General features: G+C 42.9%; 1 protein-coding gene and 1 pseudogene across 4 annotated transcripts in view; one reads left to right on the top strand and one right to left on the bottom strand.

The window, feature by feature from the left end:
* Positions 1–26666, top strand: part of LOC311605707 (replication factor C subunit 4-like) — a 42723-nt pseudogene that overhangs the window by 11229 nt on the left and 4828 nt on the right. The gene's annotated exons all lie outside the window — the stretch shown is intronic.
* The window catches only part of LOC311605701 (serpin B6-like), a 48999-nt gene continuing 25601 nt past the window's right edge, over positions 3269–26666 (bottom strand). The window contains exons 1-7 of one of the 3 annotated variants that reach the window (XM_084796429.1): positions 20682–20776; positions 17535–17709; positions 16093–16245; positions 12584–12701; positions 8802–8944; positions 4067–4222; positions 3269–3785 (exon numbers count right to left, since the gene is read on the bottom strand). In XM_084796429.1, coding sequence (XP_084652555.1) covers positions 3381–3785; positions 4067–4222; positions 8802–8944; positions 12584–12701; positions 16093–16245; positions 17535–17699 — 1140 coding nt within the window. In that variant the 5' untranslated portion in view covers positions 17700–17709; positions 20682–20776 and the 3' untranslated portion in view covers positions 3269–3380. Of the gene's footprint in view, positions 3786–4066; positions 4223–8801; positions 8945–12583; positions 12702–16092; positions 16246–17534; positions 17710–20614; positions 20777–26666 lie in introns of those variants that run through there. The other 2 variants (XM_084796430.1, XM_084796431.1) reach the window with 2 other exon arrangements.

Genomic DNA, 26666 nt, shown 5'->3' with positions numbered 1-26666 from the left:
CCAGTTCATGTCCCAGTACATTTGGCCAGCATTTCTCAACCTGGGGTTTCCTGCCATTGGGGGGGCGGGTGTTGAGTGATCTCTCACATGGGGTCTCCGAAGACCATCAGGAAGTAAATAGACATGTTTACATTACAATCCTAAAACTGTAGCAAATTTACAGTTCTGAAGTAGCAACGAAAATATTTTTGTGCTTGGGGTTCACTACAGTGTGAGCAAGTGTGTTAAAGCATTGCAGCACTAGGAAGGTTGAGAAGCACTGCTCAGGGCAATTATCTTAGAATCTGATGCAGCTATGAAGCAAGGAAGGCAGGCATTAAGTAGGGAGAAATAGTTACCTAACCCTGCCAAGGAAGAAGATCTTGAAGTCACTGCCTAACAGCTCTTACTCTATCTTGAAAAGCCCCTCAGCTAGAGGTGGAACTCTGTGATGTTAGCCTTCCTCCCCGCACTCCCTGCTCTGTCCTGCCCTCCCATTCCCCAAGACACCCAATCCTCCCTGTGCTCTTATTTCCCATTTCCTCTTCACACCATCTCGGTCCATAACCACTTTCCTGATATCCATGAGTACTTAAAAGATTTCCAAAGATTCCCCAGGTGGCGGGGGTGCACGCCTTTAATCCCAGCACTTAGGAGGCAGAGGCAGGCAGATCTCTGTGAAGTCAAGGCCAGCCTGCTCTACAGAGTGAGTTCCAGGACAGCCAGACCTACACAGAGAAACCCTGTCTCAAAGACCAAAACAAACAAAAACAATACAAAACAACAAGAAGAAAGATCCAGGCACAAAATTTCAAATTTAGCATTCACATATAAGAGAAAACATATAATGTTTGTTTTTCTGGATTTAGGATCTTTGATTCCAAATGATGATTTTTTCTTCTCCACCATTTTGCCTGATCATTTCTTAATTTCATTATTATTAACAGATGAATAATATTCCATTGTGTAAATACAACCCATTTTTCTTTACTATCCATTCATTGGTCGATGGACATCTAGGCTATTTCCATTTCCTGGCTATTGTGAATAAAGTAACAGTGAATTTAGAAGACAAAGTATCTCTCTAGTAAGATTTAGTTTTGGGGTATATGTCCCAGAGTGGTATAGTTAGATCATATGGTAGATTTATTCATAGCTCTTTGAGGAACAGCAAACTTATTTTCATACTTTTGTACCAGTTTGCATACCCATCCACAGTGAATAAGTGTTCTCCTTTTCCACATCTGTATCAGCATTTCTTTTGAAGTTTGGTTTTGGATTTTTTTTGTTGTTGTTGTTCTTAGCCATTCTGACCAGTAGAGGGAAATCTCAAAGCATTTGCACTTTCTTGATAGCAACATTTTAAAATATACAGACAATTAAAAATATTTCCTGTCTTTTGCATTTATTATTTTTATTCTTTATTTATTTATTCACTTTACATCCCTACTCACTTCACAGTCCCACCCTCCCTTCCTTTTTTCCTCTCCCCACCTCTGTTATTCCTCAGAAAATGGGATGTCCCTTCCCATCCACTCCAGTTAATCAGGTACTATCAGAACTGGACTGAGCATGTGGCTTTCCCCTGTAGCCTGGTGATACAGTCCTGCCAGGGGGGGAAGTAATGGAAAAGGTGGCAAGAGAGTCCATGCCAGAGAGAGTTGATTTATGAACTGTCCATCAGCTGCATGTTTGTAAGGGGCCTAGGTCCAGTCCTACAAGGTCCTTGGTTAGTGCTTCAGTCTCAGCAGGCAACTCTGGGCCCTGGTTAGTTGACTCTGTTGTTCTTCTTGTGAAGTTCCTGTCACCTCCAGGTCCTTTAATCTTTCCCCTCCATTTTCCACAAGTTTCCTTATATTCTTTTGAGAACTGTTTAGTCTTATCTCCCAGATTTTAGTTGAGTTGTTTTCTTAATGTTTATGGGATTGCTCTTGTTGTTGTTATTGTTTTAGTTCTTCATATATTCTAGACACTAAGACTCTGACAGAAACTGGTAAAGATTTATTTTCTATTCTGTAGGCTGTTCTTCACTTAAATTAATGTATCCTTTGCTGAATAAGGTTTTTCTTCGTGGGGGGGGGGTTAAAACCTTGGTTTAAGGCTATTGTAAATGCCATTGTGTCCCTTATTTCCTTCTTGGCATATTTGCATATAGAAGGCAACTTTTATGTGTTAGCTTTTTGTATCCTGCTACTTTGATGAAAGTGTTTATTATCTGTACTTTTGGCATCCTTAAGATCTTTAAACATAGAATCATGTCATTTTCAAATAAGGAGGCGTAAGCTTTTTCTTTTCCTATTTGAATATCCTTTATCTAATCCACTTGTCTTATGATCTAGCCAAGACTTAGAGCACAACATTGAACAGCAATGGGGAGAGTGGCCATCCTTGTTTGGTTCCTTATGCTAGTACAAGTCCTTTGTTTTTCTCCACTTAGGGTGCTGCTGTCTTTAGTCCTGTTGTGCATTGCCATTATTGTGTTGAGATGTGATCCTCATATTCCTAGATTCTTCATAACTTGTATCATGAAGGCCTTTGTCACATGTAGTGAGATGGTTTCTGTCACTTAGGGTATTGATGTCATAGATTATGTCTACTGCAAAACTGCACATAGCTCATGGAAAGTCCTTCTTGCTTTGCTAGCCCTTAGAATTCCAATATGACTCTTCCACACAGACCTTGCCCCCTGCAATTGCTTCCCTTCCTGCTGAGTGCTTTTGTTGTATTTCTAGCAACCAACAAACACGCCTGAAGAAACTTTCAAGGTTTTACTTGTAATGCTTGTTACTAAGTAGAAAGTCACTTGGTGACTATTCATGCAGCTATAGTCAAGTATATTCCTGGGAATGACCTCATGATTACAAGCCCTCGGAGAAAGTGGACAGTGTGCATCTAAAGGGGTCTATGTGTCATACCACAGGACAGAGAAAAGCAGATATAGGAAAAGCGAGCTCTTCTCACTGGGCTGAGTGCCTGCTCACCCCACCTGTCTGGCTTATACAAATTTTGGCACACAGTTCTACACAGAGACCATCTGAGGCATGTTCCTGCTGCCCACTCATCAGAACTTCAGTTCACTAGCTTTTTTTTTTTTCACTTAAAGTGAGATGAGATCCTGATGCTACTAAGGAAGCAGACAGAAGCACACGTACCTGCCTGTGCTGGCAGCCACAGGGTCCTGCAGCAGGGATGAGCTCTGCAGCCAGCTTCACCACAAACCCACAGAAGTGCAAATCTAGAGCTTAGGAAAAGCGCTCCCATGAGACAGAGAGACACACTGTTTGGAAGGTGGGTGCTATAAAGCCCTTTATTTCATAACTGTCATTGCACTCACTGGTAAGGTCACTTGAGTCACAGGTAAACCATAGAGTGAGTAAAAGACTGACAGGAGCATCCCGCCCTCAGGGAGAAGAGAATCTGCCACAGAACAGAATCCCATTGGTTTCAACATGCTGAATGAAGAAAAGAAATGGGTGGTCTGCACAGAATCTGGGGTTGATCTTCAAGCACCTCCGCTTCATGAGGACAGCTGTAGCAGCCACAGCCTCTGTGCCCTCCTCATTGACCTCCACAAAGGCTTTATGTATGACCTTGGACAAAGACATGCCTTTCTTGGAACACATACCAGAAAAGTCTGCCCTATCAGGCTCAAAGGCATCCGTCATGCCCAGCTTGCACAGCACATTCGTCATGACATAGTTCTCCTCCAGCTTAAACCGTGGGAGGAAAACATCCACCTTTTTTTCATCCATCTTGTCCAGCCTCGTCCACTCTATGAATTTCTCATAAGTTATTTCCTTTTCCACCTAGAGGAGAATTCAAGACTTTAGGACAGTGCTGGCACACAGGGCTCCTCAGATGATGGGGAGGCTCTACACTGCACAGGGAGTGTGGCTGTGGGGTGATATGGTAGCTGGGAGGGGCTAGGGAGCATCTCAATGCTGAGAGCTTGCCAAGCATCCCTCCAGGCCCACAAATGAATAGAAGATAAAAACATGACCATGGGAGCCTAGGAGAGCTGCCCCAGCAGAAACCCAAATGCTACTCTTTCTCCCTCACATCCTCATCAAGGGCCTGCGCTCCTCACCGTGCTCAGTTCAACATGCTCATCTGGAAGCATGATGATCATGTGCAGCTCATTGCTGACATAGGGAAGCATCAGGATCTTGGTGGATATCTCTGCAATATAGGCCATCTTGAAGGTAGACTTCTTAAACATCATTTGCACAGGTCTCTCCTCATTCTGTACAGAATGGATAAATATCAATTGGAAAGGAAAGATAAGTGACACGTTAGGCAAATTCAACCAAGGGAGACAGCTACTGCACCTAGAAATACTTTTGGGGGGGACGAGGTTGCTTTTTGAGATAGGGTTTCTCCTAATAACCTTGGCTGTCTTGGACTCACTTTCCTGGCTTGAACTTAAAGAGATCACCTGCATCTACCTCTCAGAGTTCTGGGATTATAGGTATGCACCACCAAACCCAGCTGAATACCTACCTGCATTTTAATGGTGTTTTATGAGTATTTGGCCTCCATGTATGGAGAGGTACCACAAGACTATGTGTGTTTAGTACATGCATATTTCAGAAGAAGGATGCAAATTCCCTAGAACTGCAGTTATAGATGGTTATGAGACACCAGTAGGTGCTGGATTTTAACTCTGGTCCTCTTCAAGAACAACATGTGCTTTTAACTGCTGAGCCATCTCTCAAGCCTTGGGAGCATTTTCTTGAAATAACTTTTATAATACTTACTCAGTCTCTCAAACACTTGATTAGACCTTACATGTCCCCAAGATCCATTTTTCAAGGCTTAGGCCTCAATGAGCAAGGTTGGGGAGAAGTAGAATCTTGTTTGTTGGAGACAGCATCTCACTATGTAGCCCTAATTGAGCTAGAACTTGCAACACAGAGCAGGCTGGTCTTGAACTCAGGGAGCTACCTTTCTCTGCCTCCGAGCATTAGGATTAAAAGTATATGCCACCAAGCCTGGCATAATGGTGGACTCACTAAGAGGTGGGACCAAGAGGAAAGTGTTTATGTCATTGAGGTATGCCCTTGAAAGGAACTGTGGGATCCTGGATGTTTTCCTCTCTTTCACTTCCTGGCCTTGGAGTGAACAATTTTGCTCTAATTCCTGTTCCCAACATTCATTCCAGAACCCTCAAAACAATGGGTCCATCTCATCATAGACTTAAACCCCTAACACTGAGTCCAATGAACCCTTTTTCTTATTAAGTTGATTATCTCCACTGTTTAGAGACAGAAAGATGACTGAACCAATCTACAAACACCTGTGATATCATGGGCCATAAATTCTTTTCTATTGAGATCTCATTTACCTTCATTACTTTCATGACTTTGAAAACAACTCCCACATTTACTGTTGTAGCCTGACCTTCTCCCTGAACTCTGGAAAAATATATATTATAGTCTATCTGACTCTTGCACTTTGACATACCTTGGTACAGCTGCTCTGTCTACAACTCTTACTTGCCTTGTTTGACAGTGGTGACCTCCTTCCAGTTGCCAAAACCATTTCATGCCCTTGACCATTGTCTTTCTCATAGACCCTGCATAGGACTCAGTACCATGTTGCATTGTCTGAAATATAACCAAAATCTGACTTTACTTTTAACCTCCACTGCCATCCGCACAGCCTGGGATACTGGGATGATCTCCTTGTCACTGTCCTCAGCACAGCAGCCAGATGTCTCAGCACAAAGCAAGTGAGACCAAAGTGCTGTGGCTGGACACCTTTGTGCGGTTCCACTCTAGCAGGAACAGAAGGCATATAAAGTCCTTCCAACACCCAGGAATAGAAAAGGGAGCCCACCCTGCTCCCTGCTCTATTTGTTTCATCCTCTCTTCTTTGATCCACTATAGTCATAGGCTTTTGTAGTATTGTGGAATTAAGGAATTAAGTCCCTTCCTGCCCAACAGACTGGTCCTCAGAACCTGCAACAGGACTCTTATGTCCTGGTGTCTGCTTACATGCTATCTTACATTGAAGGTTTCCTCAGTGGCTCTCACTGCAACCACACCCAAGCACAGCATCTTGCCACCTCCTCTGTATGTCACTGGAGCCCTCCCAACAACCACTGTGTTCTTATGTGTGCTTGTCTCAAATTTCTGTCCTCTAGGAAAACAGACCTTCATGAGAGTATGAACACTCAACCAGTTAATTTCTGCTGCTCAGTTGGCTCTCAAGTGACATCAGAAGACTATATTAGTGGCAAACTAATGAGCAGGAATACTGCTCATAATTTAAATACAAAGCCATGCCAACAGAAAATCCTGTGCCTTTCAAGGCATGGCCACATACATGGATTACGGTCAGCATCTGCTGTAGCCATAGAGCAATCTGTGTCTACTGCAGTGACAAGGTAGCAAGACAATGCCTCTTGACTCTGAACTTAGCAAGAGCCACAATAAGTACTACTGTAAAGACCAGACAAACTCCAATTTGAAACAGAAACTCCATTTGGTGTTAAACCTAACCAAGGGCTCTTCCTAAGATCTCTGAGAAGATTTTTGGCATGGCAAATGACTACAATGCTATATTGTGGTATTCTATCCACTGGGCAAAACTGCCCCAGTGCTTCACCAGCTGCTAGGCCCAGCATGGACTGTGGAAAACAAACTGGACATCTGGAGAGTTATTTTCTCACATTGCTGAAAAGGAGGTAAGGTCAGTCTCTCATGTTCTTCTTCCACAGAAACAGCCTCTTGTCTTCTGTGCCTGATGGCCGGACTGCCTCTTAACTATGTTTGTCTCAAATTTCTCTCTTCCTGGAAAACAGAGCTTCACAAAAGTACAAACACTCAGCCAGTTAATGCCTGGTGCTCAGTAGGCTCTCAAGTGACATCAGAAGACTATATTAGTGGCAAACTAATGAGCAGGAATACTGCTCACAATTTAAATACAAAGCCAAACCAACAGAAAATCCTGTGCATCTGGAGGTATGGTCGCATATATGGATTACAGTCAGCATCTGCTAGAGCCACAGAGAAATGTGTGTCTACTGCAGAGATGACAATGGCTCTTGGCACTGCTCTTAGCATCACCACAGTATGTACTTCTACTTATGTAATAGATGAGAAAGGTCTCAGGAGGAGGCTTCTTGCTCTCAGTCATATGTCTTCTTGCAGAATGCAGAAGCTACAGCCCTGGTGTGAGCATGAGGAAAAAGGTCCCATGCTCAGGGTAGCAGAGCAGGAAAGGAGAGCCAGGTCCCAAGAACATCACCTCATGCAGGCCGCCCCAGTTTCCACCTATTCTTGCCTTCCTAGTGGGTGATGAATTTGTATGAGTTCAACTATAGTCATTTAGGGATTCGGTTCCTTGCAGTGAAGGAAGTCCTAACATACATCTTGCCAACAAGTGACTTCAAAGATAGAAATAATCTAATAAGGAAAATCCAGAACAGTTTATTTAAGAAAAAAAACTTGAAATAAAATGCATATTCTGAGAACCTGGAGGTTCAAATTCAAGTTTGCCTGGGAGATCCAATGTCTGGTTAATGATCCAGAGTGTTGATACAATAAATTTGTTTCGGCAGCCTAGGAGTATATGGACCAAGTGAGAAAGAGATAAAGAAACAGAAATGAGAGGCATAGTAGCACATGACATTAATTCCAGCAATTCCCAAGAAAGAGGCAGGTGCATTGCTGTGAGTTTGATGTTAGCCTGGTTTACAAAGCGAGTTCATCACAGTCAAGGCTATGCAAAGAAACTCTGTGTTGAAAAACCAAAGAAAAGAAGAAAGAGGAGGAGGAGAAGATGGAAGAGGAAGAGGAGGAGGAGGAATAAGATGAAGAGGAGGAGGAAAAGGAGGAAGAAGAAGAAGAAGAAGAAGAAGAAGAAGAAGAAGGAGAAGAAGAAGAAGGAGAAGAAGAAGAAAGGGAAAAGGAGAAAGAAGGAGGAGGAAGAGAGAGAGACAGAGTGTTGTGCAACTCTGTGTTTGTGTGTGTGTGTGTGAGAGAGAGAGAGAGACAGAGAGACAGAGAGACAGAGACAGAGACAGAGACAGATAAAGAGGGACAAAGAGAGACAGAGAGAGACAGAGAGAATAAAAAAACAAAAAGAAAAACAAAAACCCTGGGTCATCAGCAAGAAATGCTCCAACCTTGAAGAGTTTGAACATGGAGTCTATCCCATACACATCCTTCGTCTGCTAGTCTAAAAGCAAAATTCTATGCTTATCCCATCAAGCCAACTCGGAATTTCACACACTGGCTCACTGCTAACTGATTTCAGGCCATGAGATAGGCTTGCTTTACACAGCCGCCTGCTCTCAGCTGTTTTTCCAAACAGGTGAGAAAGATTTTCCCACAGAACTGTTTTGTGGCAACCAGCTGGGGGTGTGGTCCTCTTGAAGGACAGGGAAGACACAAGACAGCACCTCTAGGAAGACAACTGAAAAGAAAGGAGTGTGCTCTACTGAAGGGAATATGAGGAATGGGCTGCATTCAGGGCCACAAGGAGCCTTCTACACCACATATGGAGTTGAGACTTTACCTCCAAAGATCTATGAAAGACCATTTCAAGTCCACTGCAGAGCTCTGCCATCACGTTTGGCCATAGCAGCTGCCATTGACAGAATAAGCCATGAAAGAAGCAGGGCCAGGCCTGAAGCCATGGAGCCTGCAGCCACCATGGGTGACATGCAAAGGAGGAAGGAGAGAGAATATTCCCAAGGCTGAGAGAGTCCTGGCTGCTGAGCTGCCCAAGGGCAGGAGAGGCGCAGGCTCAGGAGGAGCCTCTCTGTGAACAGAGGACCTTGCCCAGGGGTCTCCTTGTTACTGCACTGTGTTTACCTTGCTGACTTTGAAAGGCTTCTCCTGGGTATAGTGTTTGTTAAACTGCTCCTTCCAGTTTCCCTTGAAGTAGATGGCATTCACAAGGACCAGTTGAGTGTTTGAATCCACTGTACCTGGGGACAGCAGCTCTTTGATTTTATCTGAAAGGAGCAATTGAAAAGAAAAAACAAGTAATTAAAGACTTGTGGTGGTTTGGATGAGATTGTTCCATATGGGCATATGTATTTCTATGTTTAATCCTAGGTTGAACTCAGTCAGATTTCAATACCCAAAGCAAGCCTAGTCAGTGTCTCTACTCCCCACCCTCTCTTTCTTGCCTACCCACCTGTGGATCGGGATGCAAAGCTCTCAGCTACTGCTCCAGCTCCATGCCTTTCTGCTTTGGCCATGATGATCATGAACTAACCATACTAAAACTGTAATCAAGCCCCCAATGTGATGCTTTTATAAGAGTTGCTTGGGTCATGGTGTGTCTTCCCAGCAATAGAACAGTAACAAATACAAGACCCAATTAGCTAGCAGAGTTGGCTGATATGTGCCAAGAGCTCCTAGGCAACTGGCACCACTCCCTGCTCTGGTCAACAGCATGAATGAGAGACTTCACTTCTCTTAATATAATGGGGCATTTGTCCTTAAAGCTACAACCCTGAAATCAACAACAGAAGATGACTGTTGCTGTTTAGGATTTATTTCTGCTTGTGTTTATTCTGTGTGCGTGCATGTAAGTCCCTATGTGTTGATGTCCTCAGTGGCCCCAGGTGTTACATGGCCTAGAGTAGAGATTATAGGAAGTGGCTCAGGTGTTGAGAACCAACTCAGGACCTCTACAGAGCAGTTTGTGTTCATCCTTATCTGCTGAGACTTCTCTCTAGGACAGAGCCTAGGCCTTCAAAAGCTTTAGAGAGAAGTAAACTAAGCTGAAAAGGGTCTTGTAAGAAAATTTTAGTTATCGAAATAAACACATAAAATGTATGATTCGATGTTAAATATGCAGTTGTAATTTATATGTAATACGTGAGCGGTCATGAGACCATTGGTGTGTACAACTTTAAGAAGGGAACTTTAGGCTGTTTTAAAATAGACTCGTTATGAATTTAAATTTAAAAATATTTGAAGTGATGTGTGTGTGTGTGTGTGTGTATGAACATTAGAGAATGCACATTGAAAAATCACACAGAACCTTGTCAATATAAATATCTATGTATAAGCTTAAAATAAGCTGAAAGTAGAAAAGCAGTCATAGGCTGGACCTTACACGTATGAAGCAGTGTACAGCCACAAGCAGTGGGGGCTGGGCCCAGCACCTGCAGCCATGCTACATAACTACAGAATGTAGTTATGGGAAAATTGCACCCAGTGAAGGAAGAGCTGCAGACTAGAGTGAAAGCATTCTGCACTCTGTTAAAAAATTTTTTTAAAAATAAAGACAAAAATAAAGGGAAGGAGGGAGAGTAGGAGGAAGGAAGGAGGGACTGAGGAAAGGAGAGACAGGAGGCTGGTCAGTTCTCAGATAGGTGTATCAAATATTGGGAGGCATCACAGACATGCTGTTAAAAGCTGGGGAAAGCCAGATGTGGTGACAGAGCATTTAATCCCAGAGCCAGACAGAGGCCCATCTCTGTGAGTTTGAAGCCAACCCAGTCTACATAACAGATTATAGGCCAGCCAGGGATACAAAGTGAGCCACTGTCTTTAAAAAGTAAAAAAATAAATAAAATTAAATTAAAAAGTACCAGAAGCTGGTAATATTTTGAAAGTGCCAACAGTCAAGGCTTCCTGAACCCACAATAGGCAAATCTACATTCAACCTCAAAGGCATGATGAAGCCAAGGTGCTTCGGGCAGCAGCTCCCATCATGCTTCACAGCGCCTCACTGTGGCCTTGTCCCTCACATACATGAGCACTGTGGACTGTGCATGCCATCATGCTAGGCCATAAAATGCAGACTGTGTGAAACATGTCAGCTCCTATTCACTGTCATGTGAGGAAGGCAGCGATTGTGAGCTACATGCTCTTAGAGAAAGTATGGCTTTACTGTGAAAAAATAGACATTTGACATTCTTGTACGTTAATTCTCAACACATAAACCTCAAATTATTACATCTCTGAGGAGATGAAGAGATAATTAAGAGATTAAAATTTCATATAGCTCCCACAACAGGTGGCTCACAACTGCCTGTGACTTCAGTACCAGAGGATAAGGCACTCTCTGGCCTCTGTAAGCACTTGAAGGCACAGAGTGCATATAAGTTTATGCAGTCATAAATACATACATATAAAATAGTGTTTAGAGCTTTAAATTTATTCTCTCTTTAGGTTGGATTGTGTTAGATACCCTTCCTCCTCAGTAATATGCCAGTTTCTTCCTGTCTTTATTGTTTTGCTTTGCTTTGGGTTTTTTGTTGTTGTTCTTGCTGATTGTGGTGGTAGTGGGGGTTGGGTTTTTTTTTTCCGAGACAGGGTTTCTCTGTGTAGCCTTGGCTGTCCTGGACTCACTTTGTAGACCAGGACAGCCTTGAAATCACAACCATCTTCCTGCCTCTGACTCCTGGAGTCACTGGATTACAGGTACGTGGGATTACAGCTGTCTCCATATTTAATTATGACAAAATTATACATATACCAACAATTTATATTAAAACACATTTCTAAAAATTTATTTTCTCAATGTATACCTGTTTTACACAGTGTACAAAGTCATATGCCATTTTCTTAGGCAAAAAGAAGTTGTCATGGGAAGAGTTTAAGAGTTCTGATGTAGGGGCTGGATGTGGTGGTGCAAGCTTTTAGATCCCTGAGTTCAAGGCCAGCCTAGTCTACAGACTGAGTTCCAGGACAGCCATGGCTATATAGAGAAATGCTGCCTCAAGAGAGAAAAGAAAGAGTTCTGGTTTCTGACTTAGAGCCCCAGCTGCAGATCAACATTAGAGTGCTTTACTTTGTCTGTCACACTCACATCGTTGGGTTCACTCCCCAGGCAAGTCAACAAGTCCTGATTTAAAGAACAAAAGGTCATTATTGTTTGCACTTGAGTTCTAGTGAAGGCATTAACAATATGATTACTAACAATAGATTACAAAGGGGCTGGAGAGATGGCTCAGTGGTTAAGAGCAGTGGCTGCTCTTCCAGAGGACTCAAGTTCAATTTCCAGCACCTGCATGTCAGTTCACAACTGTCTGTAACTCCAGCTCCAGATGGCTCCAACATCCTCATACAGACATGCAAGCAAAACAGGAATGCACATGAAATTAAATAAACAAAAAGTGACACAGTCTCAAAAAAAAGTTTTTAAAAATAGACTAAGAGCATGGCATGGGGCACAGGCCTCTAATCCTAGCACTTGAGATGCAGAGGCAGCTGGATCTCTGAGTTTGAGGACAGTTTGGTCTACATAGTGAGTTCCAGGAGAGCCAGGGTTACAGTGAGACCCTATCTGAAAAATCAAAAATGAAATTAAAAAGACTGGCATCAGAGTTGGCCTGGCAGGTAAAGGTGCTCACTACCAAACCTGAAGAACTGAGTAGTATCCCAGACTCCTGTGGTAGAAAGAGAAACCAACCCCTGTCAGTTGTCCTGAGTGCAGGTGTGCACAGACATACAAAAACACACAATAAACAAACAACAAATAAATGCACCAGTTTTTTAAAAACCATAGGCTAAGTGCTTAACAGGGACTGGGCTGTGGCTCAGTGCGCAGGAGAGCCTGTTCAACATGCTCAGGGCCCTGGAGTCAAATCTCAGCACTAAAAACAAACAAACTCGAGGCAGCCTGCATTCACCTTCAGTCTTTTTGGCCACCCAGGTGTTGATGTGCTGTCGGGACTGCTCTGTGGTGCCCTGAAAGTCCAGCTCTTCCATCTCTGCTTCATAGAACTTGCGGCAGGAATCTTTAAAGGACTGGGACAGAACAACATGATTACACAGCCAGGAAAGTGATTAGCACCAAGCGCCGCCTTCCTCAGCATACAGGAGCAGAGATTCAAAGTGTAATGGCATACAGATGTGCTCTGCGAACAAATCCATGGGAAGAGTGTAAAATGCAGCCCTCCTGTTTCCAGCTTTCTTTAGCTTTGTTTGTGAATGAGTTTATGTAACTAGCTGGATCCTCGAGGCTGTAGCTGAGGCTCATGAGGTAACTGGGAGCACTGTCAGATGCAGTGTCACCCTGCTGTCACTCTAACAGACCTCCACACTGGCAGAGTGACGGTTAACCCCACATGTGCTATGACTCCTCTGCACTGTGCACAGCTGGACCTTCAGCCACAGTCTTCATACTAACATAATATAAATTAGCACCATTCAAAATATGTCACCTACACCACAGAGCACCAGGGAAGTAGCCATGAAGCTATGGGGCTGAATACTTCATTTTAATTTATTTTACCTCATGACATGGAATTTGAATAGCTATTTGTCCACAGTCAGGCAGCTCAGTTGCAGGGGATGAGCAAGTCACAAAAACACAGACTATGCCAGGGTGTAGTTGTGGGTGACTCAGCACATAGTTAAGGACTGGCCTGGCATGCACAGGGCCTTAAAGGGAACTCATCACTAGTAGCATAAGACACACTAAAGTTCAAGCCATTTGCTGATGAATTCTATGAAACTACAGTGACATTGATGCCCACCCACTTACTGCCATGTTACAACAGAAAAACTCAATACAACATAAATAGTCTAAAACGTCCATTACGCTGACAGTATGTACGGAAGTTCCTCAGTGTTTCTAGGAAACAGCTCATCTCATGGCTACACATTTAATTCTTCTTTGAGAGAACTGTTTTCATTTTTAGTGTGTGTATTTATGTGTGTGTGGCAAATGTACCTTTTTTCTTAAGTTTTGGTTTGCTTTCATACCAGGTATTTTATTTAGCAAACAAACACTGAGGGAAACAGAATTATGTTTCAGGGTTTCAACACCATAGTCTGAGCATCAGCTGGGTGGCCTTAGCCGGGCTGCTCTCTCTACCTCCTCGACCCTTGTAAATGAGGAGACAGCTATGGCTATACCTCAGAGGGTCACTGTGAGATCTGACAGGCTATTTAATTTTATTGTTTAAGTTACTAATATATATATATATATATATATATATATATATATATATATATATATATATATATATATATATATATTTGTGACTGGGCATTATGCTTACATGTATACCAGTGTTCAACATGTGTGCCTGTGTTCCCCTAAGCCAGAAAAGGGGTTCAGATTCCTCAAAACTGTAGTTACAGATTGTTGTGAGCTGTCCTGTGGGTGATAGAAAAGGAACCCAAGCTGGAAAGAAGGAGGACAGCCCAGGGCTCCTAACTGTTGAGTCGTTTATCAGCTCTTCCATAGATTCTTGGCATGGTGCATGGTTTATATATCATCCCTGACTCCTGCATGCCTGGGCCAAACTGGCTGCTCCCAAACTGATACCTTGCCATACCTCTGAGTGGTTTACACTTTAAAAACACACTGGGTATTGAGTTTAAGCTGCTAATTTTTAAGCAACAACCAGTCACTCTTAAGGAAGAATTTAATTGCATTTTGTGATTAGTATTTGAAATCTTTGGGGGAAAGGGTGAGACAGGGCTTCTTTGTGTACCCCTGGCTGTCCCGAAGCCACTCTGTAGACCAGGCTGGCCTTGAACTCAGAGATCTGCCTGCTCCTGGAATTAAAGTCCTGCACCTTACCAGGGTTAATATTTGAAATCTTTAAATGATAAATTAATGAAAAATAACACAATAAAACAGGAAATTGAGTAAGCCAGTTATCTTTGGTGGAAGTTTTGTTTTGTTTTTTTTTTCATATTAAAAAGCCTAAAACTGATAATAACATAGACTGTAGGTGGAGTTGCAAAGCAAGTAATATAATGTGCAAAAATAAATAAAGGTACTGGCACATCGAACTTACTGCATGTGATCTGACACTCTGCTACGCTCACTTTATCATTTTAAAGCGTTGTATATCTGAAATAGGTTAGAAAATTTTGGTAAAAAAAAATCAGACTGATCTCAAACGTAGCTACAAGGAAATCTGCTATAAATTAACACAGAGGAATAAAACCCACCACAAAAAAAGAGCACAGAATATATGAATGAACAACTAATATATACATACTAAGTGTCTTTAGCCAAAACGCTCAGGATCAGGTGTAATTTAGATTCAGGAGTTTTAAGGTTTCAGGTTTGTTTGTTTGTTTGTTTGTTTTAGAAATGTTCACCTTGATCATTCTCAAAAAAATGTTTTCCAGTCTCAAGGTCAACATTTAAAAAGTTCAGATTGCTCAGATCCCACAACAGGGACAGGAATTAAGACTCTACTGATATCTCTGGCTACTTGGGAGAGTGATGCAGCAATAGCATACTACATTCTTAAGACTCCACCTTCATTCTACAAATGTATGTAACAGCAATGGATGCATGTGGACATGAACCCACATCCCATAACTCTCTGTTGGTAGTGGCCCACACTGGGTACAAGTTAAATGCCCCACATACAAGTGGTCACTCGGTCACCATATATCTGTACTCAGGATTTTCATGATGGCTAATAACACTGAACAGTATCTACAGTGTGGGTCAATGGTAAAATTGGTGCTTAAATGTGTGAGTCCCTGGGTGCCATCTCTCACATCAACCATAGGATCAATAATAATGAGGCAACCTTGTGATGCTCAAAAAATTAAAAGAAACACATTAAAAACAATATATGTAATAGTATCACACAGGAAAAGTTGTCACTGACTAAATTTTTACATATACAGGAACGGACATCACCCTATATAAAGAGCTCTTATGTGTGGAAGGGGTAGAGTTAGAGGATGGTTCTTGCTTAGACATTCTGTACAATAAGACTAGACTCCTAGCTGGGCTGTGGTGGCACACACCTTTAATCCCATCACTTGGGAGGCAGAGGCAGGCGATCTCTGAGTTTGAGGCCAGCCTGGTCTACAGAGTGAGTTTCAGGAAGCTAAAGCTGCACAAGAAACTTGGCACAAGAAACCTCAGATGGCTCTGAGGTTAAGAGCACTGTCTATTCTTCCAAAAGTCCTGAATTCAATCTGAGCAACCACAAGGTGGCTGACAACCAACTACAATGACATGCGCTGACCTCTTCTGGCCTGCAGGTACACATTTAGGCAGAATACTGTGTAAGTAATAAAAACAAATTTTTTAAAAATGGGAAGAAAAGGAATCAACCCATGTAAGCAAATGAAAAATTGCAGTGGGGGGGGGGGGACAAGGGAATAGAGCTACTCCTCAGCCTGCTGTCCCTAAGGAACACATGACACTTACAGCTAGGACATCACAAGTCTTTTCCCCGAAGAGCCTGTTGGCTGTTCTGAGCAAGTACTGCGTGCCAGTCTTGTTCACTTCCTTGAGAAGTGACTGGAAGCCCTGGTGGACATCCCCACCTCCATTGCCACTGCATTTATCCAAAGAAAGTGCCTGAAATGAAAGCAAATAAAAACACAACTTAGGCAGCTCAGCTTTAGGACATGAGTCAACACTAAACTCATCCTCAGAATCTTTCAGATCCCTGCTGCCACTCAAAAAGCCACCTCCTTAAAGAAGAAAGTACCTTGAAGGTTCCCTCCCTAGGGTCCTCCCCTGTGCCCTGTCTGATCAGAAAAGGCTCTTTATGAACCCAGCTCTTCATGGTCACTAACTGTGCTCTGGTCAAGCATGGCGACCAAGGAGACCTGCTGCCATTCAGGTGCAGCTGGCTTCTGACTTCAGGTCACCCAGTCTCCTCCCTGCTCTTGGGTCTGGGCTGCTTCCAGCACTGTCTCAGCACAGGATTAAAGAGAGTGACCCTGTGCTGGGCCTGAGCTTTAAAAGGCCTTGGCTGCTGCCACATTGGTGCTCTTCTTCCTAGCCATTGTGGTAGAAGGAAGTCCAAGCCATCCTGCAGGAGGCCACATGGAAAATCCTGGAAGAACTGCCACCACGTAAAGCTGCTTGAAACAGAAGCAAGACCCCAACAATAGTGAACACCTAGGTGCCAGACATTAGACACAGCTCCTTAGACTTCCAAGCTTGCTGAACAGCTAACTGAGTGACTTCAGCTGCTCCCACAGGAAAAAAATGAACTGCTTGTCAGAAGTTGCAATAGCTTGGAAGTGAAAGAAAGACAGTTTAACATTGAAGGCAAGCCTGTAGGCCCTAACGCTCACAATGAGGAGGCAGGCTGAGAAAACAAGCACAATTAGATCTTGTAAAAATGGAAAGGTATGGCCAAGAACTACCCAGAATGCAAAGCTGAGCCCAAGGTGGCCTCCCCATCTTCTGCCAGGACATCCTGTCTCTGCAGCTCATGCACCTCTGTAGCTAAAGCACTCCAACCTGGAAGAGCCCTAATGAATCTGTCCTGGGCTCACAGCCAAGGCTGACCCCATTTTGCAAGAAACTTTTAGGTCCTGGCACAAGACCAGTCCTAGTGCCTTACTTGAGAGAAAGCTGGGACTCATTATGGCTACAGAGAAGAAAGTAGGGATCACAGGGACACTGGTACCACCCTTGTGGTGTTTTTACTGGCACTAACCCTCACATACACACTGTGAGCACCAGTGAGTCAGTGATAGACTCCTAACAGGTATAATGTGTCCAACAATAACTCCGTGTCATTGCATTCCCATTTATTCCTCACTATTTTTTTTTTTTTAGATTGAGAATGCGGAGGACCAGCTCAACTGACAGTCAATGATGCTTAGCTGCTGGGAAATGGTGCTGGTTACCTGAATCATCTGGCTTGCAGTGCTTCCCTTTGCCCCCATCAAGACCATGGCCAGGGCTGAGGAGATGCTCATGGGTGAGAAAAATACATTTTTGGAGCCATCTTCACCCAGTAGTTTCAAAAGGTTTAAGGCAAAAGTGCCATTTGCTTCCTGCAGAGCATCCATGATGGCGAGCCTGGAACAAGGAATTAATATCACATAAACACAGGCTGATATGGAGGCCACATATGACTTTCACTTGCACTGTGATGTTGTGGCTCAGTCAACACAAAGGCAAAGAGCCTGGAGAGTAAAGGTCACATGCAGAAAGTGATACAGACTGTTGGGGCTACCTCAGGCCAGTGCCTGGTCTTTCTCATGTTTAGAAACCAGTACATGGGGAACAGAAGGAACTCTACAAAAAGGGGAAGGGTACCCAGATGTAGGGATGAGAAGAAAATACATGGCACAGCATTAGCATCCCTAGAAGGAGTTTAAACACAACTGAGATCTTTTGTGCCTTTAAATCATTTTGTTTGCTTCACTTCAACTTGTTCACAGATTCAAGCCTTTTGATAAAAATTTCCAATAAACTGACATGTTTTCTTCTTGGTGCACAAAACTATCCTCACATGACTACAGAGAATCTCTTTATATTGTTTACTTTGCCCCAAGCTGTTGGTCTCAGATATCCTGGCTTTACAGCAGCAAGAGGATACTGTGCTGAACTCTTCAGACCAAGGCCACAGGATGGTTCCCCTCTCGGTTTCTTCTCAGGGCGATTGTAAAGTACTAACTCTGAATGTTTGGCGGACAGATTGAGTATTGGTGCTGCTTTAAAAACACAGCTGCCGGGCTAGGGAAATGGCTCAATGGATAGAGTGTCTGCCATGCAAGTGTAAGGACTTGAGTTTGAAGCTCCAGCACCCATGTAGGCCCAACAAGATGGCAGACATTGATGGGAGGTGGAAACAGAAGACTATCAGGAAGATATTCCCACAGGGCAGAAGCCTAGCAAAGGAAGTGGCAAAGTATGAGTCCCTATCTAAGCAAAGTGAAAGGCATGGATGGACTCGCACCTGAGGTTGGTCTGGGACTTCCACGTGCAAGCCTACACAACATAAGCATATGTGCACACATGCGTACACAGGTATGGGGGGAGCGCTAACATGGGCCATGGTTTACGTTAGACCACCACTGCAAGTTCTCATTCCCTGGACTCTGCTGAGACCCACTGGCACTTGGAGGCATTCACATCTGCCTCAGTCATACTACTCTTTCATTGAATGGATGTTTTATACCAACTAGTGTTTAATGTCCATATTAGTGACAGGACTCCTGGACCCTTGCTGTAAGAATACTGTACAGCTCAGACTCTTTGCCTGTATCATATGGCCTGGGCTATTTAAAAACACCTGTTTTTTGCTTTTGTTTGCCTTAGACAGTTTCTCTGTGTAGCCTTGGCTGTCCTCAACTCACTTTGTATATCAGGCTGGCCCCAAACTCATACTGTGTATGCCTCCCAAGTGCTGAGATTAAAGGCATGAGCCACCACGTGCATAATGAAATATATTCTTGTTTTGTTATTGATTCCTTTATTTTGAGGGAACACACAGCCCAACACCTTTCTAACACGGAACACCACACTGCTTAGGAAACAAGAAGAGGGAAAAAGTGTGTGTGTGTGTGTGTGTGTGTGTGTGTGTGTGTGTGTGTGTGTGTGTGCAGACAGCTCATGCTGGCTTCAAATGTTCATTCCCCTGCCTCAGCGTCTGAGTGCTGGGATTACAGGTGTGCAACAACACATCTCAGTTCTCCCACAATGTTTTCTACCAGTTTTGATTTCTATCTGCTGTTTTATGTAAAAATGAAATTCATGTGTGGGGATGGTATGGGGAGACATGCAGGGATGAGGAGGCAAATAAATTTGGCATTCGGAGCCAAGAATGACCCAAACCAAAGAGTGCTCAGCAGAATAAGGCTCTGAGGCCATCAAAACAAAAAGGAAGGGAAACACAAGCTCACACCATCTCTGTGTGATGACACTAATGATAGTGGATATGATGGCTCAGGGCAGCCTTGAAACCCTGGGACACTACACATGTATATTAATAACAGCAGTCACTCCATGGGCCCCAGCACTACAGTCCCTGATCACATACATTTACCATGGTTACTTAATACATCAGCTCCCACACCCAAGTCCTAATCCAGTGGAGGAAGGAAATGGGCAGCCTGCAGAAGAGCCCTACCACAAGCAACTGCCTCCCAAGCAGGCCAAAGACAAGTGCCACACCTCCCCCAGATTCCCTCACAGTCAGTGTTACTGACACCACTCGAGTGTTAGCTGGCCATACTTCTGGTTCCCAATGCAGATCTAAGGGAAGGAAAGGAGGAAGCCCAGGGCTGGGACACATGACAGGGAACTTCCTCAGCACAGTAAGGCTCTGGGTCCACAAAACAAGAAGGAAGGAAAAAACAAGCTACATGCCAGTTTCATTTGGCACAGAAACCCTGTCAGAGCTTTGCCTGTGCCCTTCCTCCTAGTCTGACAGACACCAGATCTAATGGCAATTCTTCTGGCTCAAGTTTAATGGGAAAGTATTTTCAAAGATCTGGTATTGTTTCTCACAAGTATCTATATTCTCAGGCCTCCAGGGTGCTGAGGATTTGCCACAACTTCCCAGCACAGCCTGGGCCTCGCCTCTGGGTGATTCAGACACACCAGACAGAAAAACAAACACAGAGCACCCAACCCTTGGCCTCTCTCTCTGTCCCACACTCTGTCCTCACAGGTCCACATGTACAAAACAGTGTGTCAGCAGCCTGATTCTTGGATCACTCCTGACTGAGAGGCATGTGTAGGTCACCAGTAGCCCTGGACCCCAGCACAGCAGCCAGGCAAGCTCATTGTTGCCCCCATCCCTTGCCCTCAGTCTCCTCCAAAGACACTGTTGGATCTGGAAGGACTGCTATGCCACCAGCCAGCCAGGACTACAAGCTACTCACCCAGCTACATCATAGCCTGCTGAGGCCACTGAGCAGCAGAGGGAACCAGAGCCATTCCCACTGGGCTCTTACCCTGAGCCACACCCACTTGCCTGATTCTCCAGAGCCTGCATCCCTAGCTCCTGGCATCCCCAGCACCTGTGCTACAGCAGAGCTTACCCCAGACTTGGATTTCTGGCCTGTTGCAAGCAGAGTGGCAACTAAGAGGCAGAAACATTGCCTTGAAGCTGGAATATCTGAGGGGCAGGGAGGTGGGTGGAGTCTGCTGGTTGGGCCAGCTGCCCAGGACAGGACCAGGCAGAGGCTCTTGGACTGCAGGGATGTTATCAAAGTCAGGCAGCACCCTATGGGTGCTTTCCTACAGCTTGTTTCCTGTGCCTTTGGGGACTGAATGACAGCTTTAAGGACACCAGAGTGGGCCATCAATTACTGGACAAAAAGCAACGGAGCAGAACAGACATTTAAAGTGAGGGAGGGGAAAAAAGACTTTTAACAACCAGGGCTTGAGGTACAGGACTTGTTCAGCAGACAACAAAAAATAAAGACAGGTGGCCAGTTCCTGTGTCCCAAGACTCCACTAATCCAGACTGGAAAAGTCAGACTCAGAGGTGCTGATATTTTATATAAATGAGATTGAAAACCCTGTCTGCTATCTTGCCTTCCTTCGAGGAAGCAAGAGGACCCGGTGGGCAGAATTCTGGTCAGGTTTTAAATCTTTTAGGACAGGTCAACTCGAGAAACACCAGATTCTTTGCTGTTTCCTTCACCCTTAGCCTTCACCTAGGGCTCCCAACAATGCCCTGCTGACATTTACTTGAGATGGTTCCTGTGGAGGCTCTCCTGATTTATAAAGAGTTAACCAGCACCCCTGACCCCTCTACCTAGTATAAGTCAGTAGAAAACCAGGAGGCCATCCCAGCTGTGAACTTTTACATGTGAAGTAGTGAAAGAAAGGAATGCTCAGAGCATCTGGAGCTCCCTCCTCATCCCACGCTTCGTTTGGTCCTCTCCAGTTTTGTGGGTTTTGCTTGTTTTAAGGTTTTTAGTGAACTGTGTGCATATGCTGTATCTAGTGTGAGTCTGTGTACATGAACACAGTGCCTTGGGATGGAAGAAGACAGCATGGGGTCCCCAGGAGCTGGAGTTATAGAAGCTGTGAGCTAAGAACTGCACGTTGAGCCTCTGGAAGTGCAGTTCCTGCTCTTAGACTCAGAGACAGCTCTCCAGCCCCTCCACTCCTGTTTTTATTCCAGTTTATCTTTGCAGCATGTCCTTTTCAAAATTTACTGTGTTTATTTTTTTATTCTTTCTTTTTTTCCTTTTTTTAAAATTAATTTATTCTTGTTACATCTCAATGGTTATCCCATCCCTTGTATCTTCCCATTCTTCCCTCCTTTCCATTTTCCCCTTATTCCCCTCCCCTATGACTGTTCCTGAGGGGGATTACCTCCCCCCCCCCATATATGCTCATAGGGTATCAAGTCTCTTCTTGGTAACCTGCTGTCCTTCCTCTGAGTGCCACCAGGTCTCCCCCTCCAGGAGCATGGTCAAATGGAGGCACCAGAGTACATGAGAAAGTCATATCCCACTCTCCACTCTACTGTGGAGAATGTCCCCTCCATTGGCTAGATCTGGGTAGGGGTTTAAAGTTTACCACCTGTATTGTCCTTGGCTGGTGCCTTAGTTTGAGCAGGACTCCTGGGCCCAAATCTGCCTATCATAATGTTCTACTTGTAGGTTTCTAGGATCCTCTGGATCCTTCTACTTTGCTATTCTCCCATGCTTCTCTCATCTAGAGTCCCAATAGGATGTCCTCCCCTCTGTCCCAGTTTCCTTGTAAGTGAAGGCTTTCGTGGAACATGCCCCTTGGGCTAATATGCACATTTAAGTGAGTCTATACGATTTGAGTCTTTCTGCTTCTGGGTTAACTCACTCATTATGATCATTTCTAGTTTAATCCATTTATCCACAAATTTCGGGAATTCCTTGTTTTTAATAGCTGAGTAGTATTCCTTAGTGTATATGTACCACAGTTTCTTTATCCATTCTTCTACTGAGGGACACTAGGGCTGTCTCCATATTCTGGCTATTATGAATAAGGCTGCTATGAACATGGTTGAGCAAATTTTCTTGTTCTATGCTGGAGCATCTTCTGGGTATATTCCAAGGAGTGGAATAGCTGGGTCTTGAGGAAGCCCTATTCCCATTTTTCTGAGATAGCACCAGATAGATTTCCAAAGTTGCTGTACTAGTTTGCATTCCCACCAGCAATGAAGGAGTGTTCCTCTCTCTCCACATCCTCGCCAGCATGTGGTGTCGCTTGAATTTTTGATCTTAGCCATTCTGATGGGTATAAGATGGAATCTCAGAGTTGTTTTGATTTGCATTTTTCTGATGACTAAGGAGGTTGAGCATTTCTTTATGTGTTTCTCAGCCATTTGATATTCCTTTGTTGAGAATTCTCTGTTTAGTTCCAAGCCCCATTTCTCAATTGGGTTATTTGGTTTGGTGATGTTTAATTTCTTGACTTCTTTATATATTTTGGATATTAGACCTTTGTCAGATGTAGTGTTGGTGAAGATCTTTTCCCAGTCTGTAGGCTGTCACTTTGTTCTCTTGACAGTGTCTCCTGCCTTACAGACGCTTCTCAGCATCATGAGGTCCCATTTATTAATTGTTGACAGTAAGGCCTGAGCTGTTGCTATTCTGTTCAGGAAGTTGTCTCCTGTGCCAATATGTTCCAGGCTCTTCCACACTTTTTCTTCTAAGTGACTTAGTGTCTCTGGTTTTATGTTGAGGTCTTTAATCCACTTAGACTTGACTTTTGTGCAAGGTGACAAATATGGGTCCAGTTGCATTTTTTTTACACATCGACCTCCAGTTAGACTAGCACCCTTTGTTGAAGATGCTATCCTTTTTCCATTGAATGGATTTGGCTTCTTGGTCAAAAATCAAGTGACCATATGTGTGTGGATTCATATCTGGGTCTTCGATTCGATTCCACTGATCTAGCAGCCTGTGCTGTGCCAGTACCACGCTGTTTTAATTACTATTGCTTTATAGTACAGTTTGAGATAAGGTATGGAGACTCCTCCAGAGCATCTTTTATTGTACAGGATTGTTTTAGCTATTCTGGGTTTTTTGTTTTTCCATAAGAAGTTCAGAATTGATCTTTCAATGTCTTTAAAAAAAATTGTGTAGGTATTTTGATAGGGATTCCATTGAATCTGTAGATTGCTTTTGGTAGGATGGCCATTTTTACAACGTTAATTCTCCTGATCCATGAGCAAGGAAGATCATTCCATCTTCTCATGTCATCTTCAATCTCTTTCTTCAGAGTTTTGAAATTTTTTCAAACAAGTCCTTCACTTGCTTAGAATAACTCCTATATATTTTATATTGCTTGTGACTAATGTGAAGGGTGTGGCTTTCCTAATTTCTTCCTCTGCAAGCTTGTCATTTGTGTATAGGAAGGCTACAAACTTTTTTGAGTTAATTTTGTATCCAGCCAATTTGCTGAAGGTGTTTATCAGCTGTAGGAGTTCTCTGGTGGAATTTTGAGGGTCACTTATGTACACTATCATATCATCTGCAAATAGGGATAATTTGACTTCCTCCTTTCCCATTTGGATACCCTTGATCTTCTTTTGTTGTCTTATTGCTCTGGCTAGAATTTTGAGTTCTATATTGAAGAGATATGGAGAGAGTGGGCAGCCTTGCCTTGTTCCCGATTTTAGAGGAATTTCCTTGAGTATCTCACCATTTACTTTGATTTTGGCTATTGGATTCCTATATATAGCCTTTATTATGTTGAGGAAAGTGCCTTGTATCCCTGATCTCTCTAAAACTTTAAACATGAATGGGTGTTGGATTTTATCAAATGCTTTCTCTGCATCTAAAGAGATGATCATGTGGTTTTTTTATTTTTAGTTTGATTATATGGTGGATTACATTGATGGATTTCCATATATTAAACCATCCCTGTATGCCTGGAATGAAGCCTACTTGGTCATGATGAATGATATCTTTGATGTGTTCTTGTATTTGTTTTGCAAGTATTTTATTTAGTATTTTTGCATCGATGTTCATAAGAGAAATTGGTCTGAAATGCTCTTTCTTTGTTGAGTCTTTGTGAGGTTTGGGTATCAATGAGACTATGGCCTCATAGAATGAATTTGGTAATGTTCTATCAATTTCTATCTTTTGGAGTAGCTTGAAGAGTATCGGTATTAGCTCACCCTTGAAGGTCTGGTAGAATTCTGCACTGAAACCATCTGGCCCTGGGCTTCATTTGGTTGGGAGACTATCAATGACTGCTTCTATTTCTGTAGGGGAAATGGGACTTTTAGCTTGTTTATCTGTTCTTCACTCAACTTTGGCAAGTGAAATTGATCAAGAAAATCATCCATTTCCCTTAGATTTTCAAATTTTGTGGCATATATGCCTTCAAAGTAGGATTTTATGATTCTTTGTATTTCTTCAGTGTCTGTTGTTATGTCTCCCTTTTCATTTCTGATTTTGTTGATTTCAATACTGTCTCTCTGCCTTTTAGTTAGTTTGGCTAACGGTCTATCTTGTTGATTTTCTCAAAGAACCAACTCTTGGTTTTGTTGATTTTTGGACTGGTTTTTTTTTTTTTAGTTTCTAATTTGTTAATTTCACCCCTGAGTTTGATAATTTCCAGATGTCTACTCCTTTTGGGTGTTTCTGCTTCTTTTTTTTCTAGGGCTTCCAGTTGTGCCGTTAAGATGCTTATGTGCAATGTTTCTAATTTTTTTTAAAGGCACTTAGTGCTATGAATTTTCCTCTTAGCACTGCTTTCAATGTATCCCACAAATTTGGGTATGTTGTTCCTTCATTTTTATTGAATTTCAGAAACTCCTTGATTTCTTTCTTTATTTCTTCCCTGACCCAGGTGTCATTTAGCAGAGAGTTGTTTAGTTTCCACGTACGTGTAGGCTTTTTGTTATTTCTGTTGTTGTTGAATTGCAGCCTAAGAGCATGGTGATCTGATAGGATACAAGGTATTATTTCAATCCTCTTGTATCTGTTGAGGCTTTCTTGTGACCTACGATGTGATCAATTTTGGAGAAGGTTCCATGGGGTGCAGAGAAGAAGGTATATTATTTTTTGTTTAGGTGAAAGGTTCTATAGATATCTTTTAGATCCATTTGACCCATGGCATTGGTTAATGATGTTCTTTCTTGGCTTAGTTTCTGTTTCAATGACTTATCCTTCAGTGAGAGTGGGGTGTTGAAGTCTCCCACTATTATTGTGTGGGGATCGATGTGTGGTTTAAGCCTTTTTAGCAGATCTTTTACAAATGTGGGTGCCCTTGTATTGGGAGCATAGATGTTCAGAATTGTGATGTCATCATGGTTGACTTTACATTTGATGAGTATGAAGTGTCCTTCCTCATCCCTTTTGATAAATTTTGGTTGAAAGTCTATTTTGTTTGATATTAAAATGGCTACGCCTGCTTGCTTCTTGTGACCATTTGCTTGGAATATTTTTTCCAACCTTTTACCCTGAGGTAATGCCTATTGTTATGGGTGAGATGTGTTTCTTGAATGCAGAAGAATGTTGGATTTTGTTTGTGCACCCATTCAGTTAGTCTGTGTCTTTTTATTGGAGAATTGAGACCATTGATGTTGAGAGATATTAATGACCACTGACTGTTAAGAGTCTTAATTTTCATGTTGGTTCCAGTCGAGCGTTTGTGTAGTTGTGTTTTTGCCATGGTATAGTTATCTATTTCCTGAGTAGTTTTGGTTGTAGCTTGACCCTTTGGGGTGGAGTTTTCCTTCTAGTACCTTCTATAAAGCTGGATTTGTGGATAGGTACTGTTTGAATTTGTTTTTGTCATGAAATATTTTTTTTTCTCCATCAATGGTTATTGATAGTTTTGCTGGGTAAAGTAATCTAGCCTGGCATCTGTGGTCTCTTAGGGTTTGCAGGATCTCTGTCCAGGCCCTTCTGGCTTTGATAGTCTCTACTGAGAAGACGGGTGTAATTCTGATAGGTTGGCCATTAAATGTTATTTGGCCCTTTTCCCTTGCAGCTTTTAATATTTTTTCTTTGTTCTGTATGTTTTGTGTTTTGATTGTTATGTGATGGGCAGTTTTTCTTTTCTGGTAGGCATCT

The sequence above is a fragment of the Acomys minous genome (genome assembly GCF_964271855.1).
Source record: "Acomys minous genome assembly, chromosome: 9".
In the NCBI taxonomy this organism is placed as follows: Eukaryota; Metazoa; Chordata; class Mammalia; order Rodentia; family Muridae; genus Acomys; species Acomys minous.
This window is presented reverse-complemented; position numbering and strand designations above follow the sequence as displayed.